Below are 10,598 nucleotides of genomic sequence, written 5' to 3'. Positions count from 1 at the left end.
ATGATGATCCATGAGAGGAGAAATACCTGATACTCCCTATTAGTCTGACAGAACTGAGGAAGCCTTTCGGATGAGAGGCGAAACGTTTTCAAGAATCTTCAAGCAAGTCCAGTTGCTCTCTTCTACCAACCACAGATTAGTTTTAGAGTTAGTTTGAATATTAGAGTTAGTGTTAGTTTTAGAGTTGGAGTTGGTGTTAGTTCTTATTTTAGTTTTAGTATTAGTCTGTGTTAGTTACCATGGTAACATTTGTCTTTGGATGTGGTAAAGAAAAACTCCAGGCTCTTCAAGTGCAGATGGCTGGGGTAGAGGGGCACCCCCCCCCCCCCCCACACACACACACAGAGCTTGGATTTTTTTTCTCTTTATCACATTCAGAGACACTACACCTGTCATTTTATATTTTTATGTTTTGATGTAAAAAGACAAATAAAATAATAATAACTGAAGTTGAAAGGAATGAGACTTCTTCTTCTTCTTCTTCTTCTTCTTCTTCTTCTTCTCATGTCCTTCCCAGGTCTGGAGTAACATTCACAGATGGAACACATCTTCTGTACTGTTTATAAATTTACTTTTAAAGTCATTATATCTTGCCTTTGATGGTAGTGATTTCTGATTTCACTCATGTTTTATCAAAATGGTGGTGAAGTTCCTGGAGTAGCTCCTCCCACAGGCTCTGACATCAGCAGTTCCAGCTTTGAGATGGAAGTCAGTGGTGCTTTTCCGTCCCGGCACCAGCCTTTATTCAGTTGAAATGTGAGGAACTGGTTGTATATTCAGCACCGGCACCTTGTCAGTGGAACACAGCTGGATGAGTTCAGGTTCCTGCAGCTGAACCAGGAGGAACCTGAGCACACCTGAGCTGTGGAGTTCCACTCCACCTGGCAACCAGGAGCAGGAGGAGCTCTACTGGCTACTGTGATTGGTGTGAGGGGTGCTGTGGGCGGGGCGTGTGTGTGTGTGTGTGAGAGAAGCGCCTGCACCAGTCCACAGCCGCGTGTCGCACAATAGCAGACGCTCGGAGCGCGTGAGTGTGGATGAGTGAGTGAGTGAGTGCGCGCGCGCGGGACCGGACCGTTACCGGACAGAGGACGCATTTAAAGCAGAGGAGCTGCACTGAATGTGGTGCGCGAGGATATGCGCGCTCTGGATGTCGCGTGTGTGTAAGAGTGTGTGTGTGTGTGTGTGTAAGAGTGTGTGTGTGTAAGAGTGTGTGTAAGAGTGTAAGAGTGTGTGTAAGAGTGTGTGTGTGTAAGAGTGTGTGTGTGTGTAAGAGTGTGTGTAAGAGTGTGTGTGTGTAAGAGTGTGTGTAAGAGTGTGTGTAAGAGTGTGTGTGTGTAAGAGTGTGTGTGTGTGTAAGAGTGTGTGTAAGAGTGTGTGTATGTGCATGTAAGAGTGTGTGTGTGTGTGTGTGTGTGTGTGTGTGTGTGTGTGTGTTGATCCGCGCGCGCTGCATGGATCTGGGTGATGTGCGCGTGAGGAAATGAGGCTGTGGGAGCGCAGGAGAGCGCGAGGCGCAGCGCAGCCCGGTTGGAGCGGCGCGCGCGCAGTTTAGAGCTTCGGGGAAACTGCAGCTGAGTGTTTTTTGTTTTTCTCTCCAGCTGTGAATAAAATCCTCCCAGCGAGCGGCTCTGAATAACCCAACTCCCAGCGACCGGCTCTGAATAACCCAACTCCCAGCGACCGGCTCTGAATAACCCAACTCCCAGCGACCGGCTCTGAATAACCCAACTCCCAGCGAGCGGCTCTGAATAACCCAACTCCCAGCGAGCGGCTCTGAATAACCCAACTCCCAGCGAGCGGCTCTGAATAACCCAACTCCCAGCGACCGGCTCTGAATAACCCAACTCCCAGTGAGCGGCTCTGAATAACCCAACTCCCAGCGAGCGGCTCTGAATAACCCAACTCCCAGCGAGCGGCTCTGAATAACCCAACTCCCAGTGAGCCGGCGGTGCTGAGGGCTCGGACGGGTTCGGTGCCCTGGAACATGTGTGGAATAAAGCGGGTGTAACACCGCCTCCGGTACCGCGGCTCGGACCGGGACAGCAGTTTCTCTGCAGGAGTTCAGCAAGCGGGATTTCAGGAAACTTTTCTTCTTCACTGACCGTGTGGTGCGCGCGGGACCGGATGGTATCATCATCATCCTCTTCATCATCAGATCGGGTTTAAGCTGTGTGAGAGAGAGACAGTGTGTGTGTGTGTGTGTGTGTGTGTGTGAGAGAGAGACAGTGTGTGTGTGTGTGTGTGTGTGTGTGTGTGTGAGAGACAGAGAGAGAAGATGGACGGTGGTGTGTGCAGTGGGACAGTCCCGCTGTGGATCCTCGCGGTGCTGCTGCGGGTCACCGCGCTGCAGGCCAAAGCGCTCGAGTCCGTCATCTGGAGCTCAAACAACTCCAAGTAAGTGTGTGTGTGTGTGTGAGTGTGTGTGTGTGTGTGAGTGTGTGAGTGTGTGTGTGTGTGTACAAAAGTCAAACAAGAGAATAAGAAAAAGAGAAAATAAAATATCAGCGAAAACTCCAGAAACAAAACACTGAAAAGAAGAAAAGGAAGAAAAAGGAACAGATGAAAAAGAGAATAAAAGAGAGATGAAGTAAAAAAAAACCCAGAGATTAAAAGAATAAACAAAACAGAGGAAAGATGAGAGAAAATTACAGAAATAAGTGATGAAGGGAGAAGAAAAGAGGACAAAGGAAAGGATCAAAAAGGAAAGAACAAGAACAGAGAGAGAGAGAATAAAATTCATCAGTGAAAAAGTGAACAAAAAGGAAAAAGAAATAAGTAATAATGAGAGAAAAAATAAGAGAAGTAAGAAAATGAGAGAATGAGAAAAGACTGAAAGAATAAAAAGAAATAAAACGAGATGAAAAATTCAGAGAAAAGAAGTAAAAAAGGGATGAATAGAAAAAGGAAAAGAGAAAAACCTCTGAACACACACACACACACACACACACACTACAGTAGTGTGTGTATGAAGTAAAGGCCACTGTGTGTGTATTAGTGAGAGTCTTGTTCCCTTGATAAGTGCACTACATAGTGAAAAAAATGTTTTATATCCTGTAGGGAGTGATTTAAGGATTGAACAGAAGCAAGCAAACTACAGACACTGAATACACTACAGAGTGCACTACAGACACAGGACACTAACTGTAGTGCACTACAGACACAGGACACTAACTGTAGTGCACTAAATACAGGGGACACTAACTGTAGTGCACTAAACACTCAACAAAGGACTCAGCTTCATGTTCCCTATGTAGGGCACTAAATAGTGTAATAAATAGTGAACAAAATTATACGTGTGATTGTGTGTTAAACTGATGATATAATAAACTGTGATATCACACACACACACACACACACACACACACACACACACTCATACACACACTCTCCAGCATCACTCACTTTGTGTTTGTGTTCCAGTTCATGAGTTTTAAGGTTTGTACATTTTATTAGTCTTGTTTAATTTGTTTGTGTCAGTTACTGAAGTAAAACCAAAATAAACAAAAAATAAATTAATAGTGTTGTGGTGATAAAATCCAAAACCATTAAAATTTTTTTGTTTAATATTTGGGACAGACGCATTCTGCATTATTCTAAAGTCAGACCTAAACATTTTCTTAATGAGACATGTTACAGTGTGTGTGTGTGTGTGTGTGTGTGTGTGTGTGTGTGTGTGTGTTTGAATATCTTTGTGCTGAAGTCACAGTTGCAGCTCTTTAAACTTACACACACACACACACACACACACACACACACACACACACACACATCTCACTGACTAAAATCATTTTCTCACTTCTGTGTGTGTGTGAAAGAGAGAGATGAAGTGGACACTACAGTTAGGGCCCCGAACCTGTGTGTGTGTTATCAGTGTGATGTCGAACTGATCTGATCGTTCATGTCATGATCATCGCACACTTTACTGACATTAAAACTTTATTAACACTGAACTTTATTTCCTTTAACTCGTCTTTTCCTTTTTGTTTGTCTTTAATTTCATTAAATGCTTATTAGATTTTATATTTTAGATATTATTAAATGTTCTGTTTCATAATAGTGTAATACACACACACACACACACACACACACACACACACGCACAAAACTTATTTTTCATAAATCTCACTTTGTTGAACTCTGAATACACTTTTATTTTGAAAGAAGTTTAGAAGAAATAATTCTACAGAAATTCTAAAGAAAATTAAATAAGAGAAAAAAATGAGATCCAGTGGAGCAGTTCAGAGAGAAGTGTGTGTGTGTGTGTAAAAAGTAAATCTGCATAAAACACACATCATATTTAAATACGAATTCATCCAGATTTATATCAGATTGATATAAAACTCTCTTTGTTCCTCTTTTGTCTGGACGCGAGACGTTTAGTGGAAATTGTTCACACTGAGACACGATGTAACGGTTACTGAGCTCTTTCAGAGACATTTCATAAGGAATTACATTTACGTTTACAAATTAAATTAATTAATGAGTGTCAAGACTTTTACAGACAGCACTGACCCAATACCCATCACCATCACCGGTACCAGGATGAGTCTCAGCAAAATGACTGGGAGTGATGGGAGAAAGCGGCGGTGGGGTTCTGTTCCAGTTTGGAATTGGGTTTGTGAAAGAAGTGAATTATTTAGAGACGTTTCACTGTAAAGAGACTTGACTGTTTATTTTCTTTGATTAGGGTTGATGATATAGATCTGATTCTGAGGGAGGTACTGGTACTGGTACTGGTACTGGAATGTTATTGTGTGGATTATAATGTGAGTGAGTTCAGGAGCTGAAGTGAGAAGAGTTTGAAGTTAAAGCTAATTGTAAAGTGGAGGAGTTTATAAAGAAGGCGGTGTGGAGGAGGATCAGTGTTCAGTTTGTCCTCGTACTCAGGAGTTCAGTCTTGATATCAGAAAAGTAAAATTGTTTCAGTCGTCTCTCGTTTACAACATTAACACTTTTATCTTACTGTAAAATATTGTCAGATTTCAGCCTCAAAACTCTGAACAGTAAAATCAGATCTGATGTGATGTCTCGTCTCGTGTTTACATTCAGAACGACTTCACTGATTTAAACTTTGGGAACTTTTACTGTCTGCTGTGAAACGACATCAGAGCACAGAAACATAATTTATACACCTATTATTATGATTATTATTATTATTGTTTTGTATAGTTGTAACTTAACTACACTATAACACACACAGAAAGATTTCACAACCCTCAAGTCTCTCTCTCACACACACACACACACACACACACACACACACACACACACACACACACACACACACACACACACAGAGCGAGTTTGGACAAAGTGTGTGTTAAATAAAACCACTTGTGATTCAGTGATGTGGCATCTTATAAATACCTTAGAGGAAAGTAAGAGAGAGAGAGTGAGAGTGTGTGTGTGTGTGTGTTTAAATTTAATAAAATTCCACAGAAGGAATGAGGCGAGTTTAATCCTGTTGTACTCAGACTGGTTATAACGTGTGTGTGTGTGCTTGAGAGCATCACAGTGTGTTAGTGAAAGTGATTAGGAAATTGTTAAAGTTAGTCAAGAAGTGTCTTTTATCATTTACATAATCACCGCCTACTGACCTACACAAACAAATAAATAGTGTGAGAGCGTCTGAGCTCCTCTCATCTCCACAACGTCACCGACTGACCGTCTGTTTCCTTCATCACGAAATAAAAATCTTTATCGACATAAAACACACTTTTCTCCGTTTATAGTTACATTTACCGAGTGAGTTCCTGTTGTCACTGCCGTTATAGCAGCTATAAACACTCGTTCCCTCAGCAGACTCTCTTTATTCTCTCTCCTGAACTTAATCAGACAAAAAATAAAATCGCAGCTTGTTCCATCGTGTTCCTGAGAAACTGTACAGAAGTGTAAACTCCTCGGTCCTGAAGACGTCAGAGAACTTACAGTTCCAGCTCTGACTGTTACACAGCACTCACACTGGAGACTCCTTACAGAAACGACACAGACACATCATTTCTCCTTCCTTTTAGAAAACTTCAACAAATCAGTGATTCCACACATATTTAATCTGTTTATTATCAGTGGAGCTCCACTGGACACGCCCTGTGACTGAGCCGTTACTATAGAAACCATAATGTATCAGAGCGAGAGCGTTACTTATAAATAAACCTGTGATTTGCAGCTGCACTGCTGTCAGAGCTCTGAATTACACAATCATCTCCCATAAGGACACAATAAAGGCTTTAAGAGGACAGCTGTCTCTCACACACACACACACACACACACACACACACACACACACACACACTGCAGACTCAGAACCTGAGAAAGAGAGATGAAGCAGCTGGAAGCTCAGTGTGTGTGTGTGTGTGTGTGTGTGTGCGCGCGCGCGTGTATTGTGGGGTTGTGACGTCAATAAACATCTTGTAAAACAATCCAGCAGGTGCCAAAATACTGATGCATATGTGTGTGTGTGTGTGTGTGTGTGTGTGAGGTCACACCATTTGGTGTGTGTTTTCTCAGCTTCCTTAATGTTTGTTTACAGAGTAACTCTGTGTGTGTAGAATAACAGACGTCTGCGCTATATCGGTGTGATGGTGAGTCGTGTGGGATTTAGCTCGGGGTCTACTTGAGGGATTAAACAGAAGCTTTCTCTCTGAACTCGAGAAGCTTCTCTCGGTGCGTCTTCAGGGAGCTGCTCTGTAGGATGCGACAGAAATCACAGCAAATTATTCTATTTTACTTCATTACAAAAGATCCTGATCTCTGAAGAAGACGTTTCGCAGCAGACGAACCACACGGTTCTCTGCAATGAGCGGGTTATCTCTGTGACGCTAACTCGCTAAGCTAAACTGGCTCTGTACGAGAACATTAGCGAGGTGTCTATCGCTACACATGCTAAGCTAAACATATTAGCACTTGTTATTGTTTGTTGTTTGCAGTGAGTTTTGTGAAGGTGAAATATGTACACACTGACACCTCGAATCACTCGAATGTTATTGTATAAAACATTGACATGGAAACGCTGGAGGGAAAAACAGCAACAACAACAACAACAACAACAACAACAAAGCACGTGTATAAAAAACTTGCGAAAGCAGAAAAGGCTCATGTATGTGCTGTGTTATTTTTGAGCAGCGTTCCCCTCAGGGGCTCTGAAAGGGTTAATTTTCTGCAGAAAGCTTGAGAAAGTGACACTGCTGTTGCATTTCTCAGGACTCAGTTCACACTCTCCCTGCACACACACGGACTGTGGATCAGATTTATATCTGCATGAGATTGTTAGATTAGATTCTTGTTGATGTTCGCACAATATGACAAAAACATCATATCTCTAAACTTGAAGACATTTCCACAGAAAAAAACAAAACTTTACATCACAAATAATACAAAAATAAATAACTTTAAACTGAAAAGAATCAAAAGCTCGAGTGATTTTAATAAACTTGAAGAAACGTTTCAGTGTTAGTCGCGATACACTATGAACCCCAGATCAGCTGCATCTAATCTACAACCCGGCTTCTAAAAAATTGTAAATAACAGAATGTGAAGATTTACAAATGATAGAAACCCGATATTTCACTGAAAATAGTACAAAGACAACAAATCACATGTTGAAATAGAAATTTTATTGTTTTTTGAAAAATATTTGCTCATTTTGAATTTGATGTCAGCAACAAGTTTCAGAAAAGTTGGGACAGGGGTGACAAAAGACTGAAAAAGTTGTGTAATGCTAAAAAAACTAATTTGGTTGATTGTCAGCAGGTGAGTAAGATGATTGGGTATAAAAAGAGCATCCCAGAGAGGCGGAGTCTCTCAGAAGTAAAGATGGGGTGGGGTTCACCGCTCTGTGAAAGACTGCGTGGGCAAACAGTGCAACAATTTAAGAATAACGTTCCTCAATGTAAAACTGCACAAATTTGTGGATCACATCATCTATGGTCCATAATATCATTAAAGGATTCAGAGAATCTGGAGAAATCTCTGTATGTGAGAGACAAGGCTGAAAACTGACACTGGATGCCTGTGATCTTCAGGCCCTCAGGAGACACTGCATTAAAAGCAGACACGTGTCTGTAGTGGAAATCACTGTATGGGCTCAGGAACACTTCAGAAAACCATCGTCTGTGAAAACACTTCATTACTGCATCCACACATGCAAGTTAAAACCAGATATGAACAATATCCAGAAACCCCGCCCCCTTCTCTGGGCCCAAGCTCTTTTACAATGGACTGAGGCGAAGTGGAAAACTGTCCCGAGGTCTTACGAATCAAAAAATTATTTTTAGAAATCATGGACCCCACGTCCTCCAGGCTAAAGAGGAGAGGGACCAATTGGCGTGTTATCAGCGCACAGTTCAAAAGCATTCAGCATCTGTGATGGTATAAGGGGGCGTTAGTGCACATGACATGAGGAGCTTGTACATCTGGGAAGGCATCATTAATGCTGAACGATATAAACACGTTTCAGAGCAACATGCTGCCATCCAGACAAAATCTTTTTCAAGGAAGGCCTTCCTTCTTTCAGCAAGACAACGCCAAACCACTTTCTGCACAAATTACAACTGCATGGCTCTGTAGTAAAAGAGTCCAGGTGCTAAACTGGCCTGCTGCAGTCCAGATCTGTCTCTCATTTAAAACATTTGGTGCATTATGAAGCATAAAATAGGACAAAGGAGACCCCAAACTATTGAGCAACTGAAATTGTATATCAGGCAAGAATGAGACAACATTTCTCTTTCAAAACTACAGCAATTGGTCTCCTCAGTTCCCAAATGTTTACAGAGTGTTGGTAAAAGTAGAGGTGATGCAGCACAGTGGTAAACACGCCGCGTCCCAACTTTTCTGAAACATGTTGCTGAATCAAATTCAAAATGAGCAAATATTTTTCAATAAACAATAAAATTTCTCAGTTTCAACATTTGATTTGTTGTCTTTGTACTATTTTCAATGAAATAAAGGGTTTCCAAGATTTGCATTTCATCACATTCTGCTTTTATTTATATTTTACAGTGTCATAACTTTTGTTTGGAATTTGGGGTGTAATCTAATCCCACTGAATAAAAAATAGATGACAATACCCGCGATATTTAAGATGTAACTGATCACAGTGATATTGTGTCAAATTATGTTGTTTATTGTATCGTAACATATCAGATTGTATTGTATCATATATTTGTATCGTATTGTATGATGTCATATCCTCCAGCTGTGATCAAACTCCGCCCTCAGGTCTGTGTTTCGCCTCTCTGTGCAGGTTTTATTTTCTACTGTTACTTTACAGTCATACATATGAAATATGACAAAAATCATGGGACTGAAAAAGGTGTGTGTGTGCGCGTGGAGGGCGGCTGTCTCTTTCAGACAGCAGTGGAAAGATAGGGCACTAAAATTAGGGCACTTATTTTGGAAGTGAGTGGAGTGGGCGAGAGACACTGAGTCAGAGTGGGAGAGAGAGAGAACTAAGAGTTTCTCTCACACACACACACACACACACACACACACACACACACACACACACACACACACACAGGTTGGGAAGAAAGACACACGAATAACACATATAAACCAAAAGAATGAAATGTCTGTTGGTCGTGTGTGTGTGTGTGTGTGTGTGTGTGTTAAATCCACGGGAGACTCTGTGTCTGAGCTCTCATTCCTGTTTATGATGCTATAAATGTGTGTAATCACCTCCACCCCTCTAATCACAACACACACACAGAGTGAGGCAGTAGGTGGTGTATATTGGTGTGTGTGTGTGTGTGTGTGTGTGTGTGTGTGTGTGTGTGTGTGTGTGTGTGTGAGGTGCTCTGTGCAGTTATGTTTAAATGACAGCAGTTAAATTAGTGTAATTACACACAGCATGACCTCACTAACGGAAATACATCAACAGCCAAGAACCAGAACCGACAGAGTTGTGAGTGGAATCTTAGAACCTCATGAACACACACACACACACACACACACACACACACACACACACACACACACACACACACAAGCCTACATACAGTATCAGGGTTTTTTCTCATCTCATTATCTGTAGCCGCTTTATCCTGTTCTACAGGGTCGCAGGCGAGCTGGAGCCTATCCCAGCTGACTACGGGCGAAAGGCGGACAAGTAGACAAGTCGCCAGGTCATCACAGGGCAGGGTTTTTTCTATTATTCAAATAATAAATTAATCTCCAGGTCTGGGGAGAGAGAGAGAGAGAGAGAGTGTGTGTGTGTGTGTGAATGAGTTATTGAAATAGCTCACGCTTGTGGTGTTTGAGGGCACCTGTGTGTTGTAGTGAGTTGGGTGTGTGGTTTGGGACACGCCCACAGTGTTGTTTGCTGTGCTGTGGTCACATAACCTCAGGGGGCGGAGTCTCTCTCACACCAAATGGCCTTTAAACAGGAAATTAATGACATCATGTGCACCAGTCAGTGCCCTTTGACCTGCATGGAGTGTGTATGCATTGCAAAGAGCAGGTGTGTGTGTTCAGAGTGTATCACTTATGATAACAGCTATCTGTGTGTGTGTGTGTGTGTGTGTGTGTGTGTGTGTGTTAGAAAATATTGACTGGTGATGGTGATACTGGAGTTTACTGACGATAACAGACTGCTTTCG

The 10,598-nt window shown here is 41.9% G+C and overlaps 1 protein-coding gene across 1 annotated transcript in view; it reads left to right on the top strand.

Moving 5' to 3' along the window:
* The first annotated feature begins 974 nt into the window (after positions 1–974).
* The window catches only part of efnb1 (ephrin-B1), a 125,137-nt gene continuing 115,513 nt past the window's right edge, over positions 975–10,598 (top strand). Inside the window, exon 1 of the mRNA XM_060912428.1 lies at positions 975–2,397. Coding sequence (XP_060768411.1) covers positions 2,279–2,397 — 119 coding nt within the window. The 5' untranslated portion in view covers positions 975–2,278. The remainder of the gene's footprint in view (positions 2,398–10,598) is intronic.

The sequence above is a fragment of the Neoarius graeffei genome, chromosome 28 (genome assembly GCF_027579695.1).
Source record: "Neoarius graeffei isolate fNeoGra1 chromosome 28, fNeoGra1.pri, whole genome shotgun sequence".
Classification (NCBI taxonomy): domain Eukaryota; kingdom Metazoa; phylum Chordata; class Actinopteri; order Siluriformes; family Ariidae; genus Neoarius; species Neoarius graeffei.
Note: the sequence above shows the minus strand (reverse complement) of the source record. Positions and strands in the feature narration are given on the sequence as shown.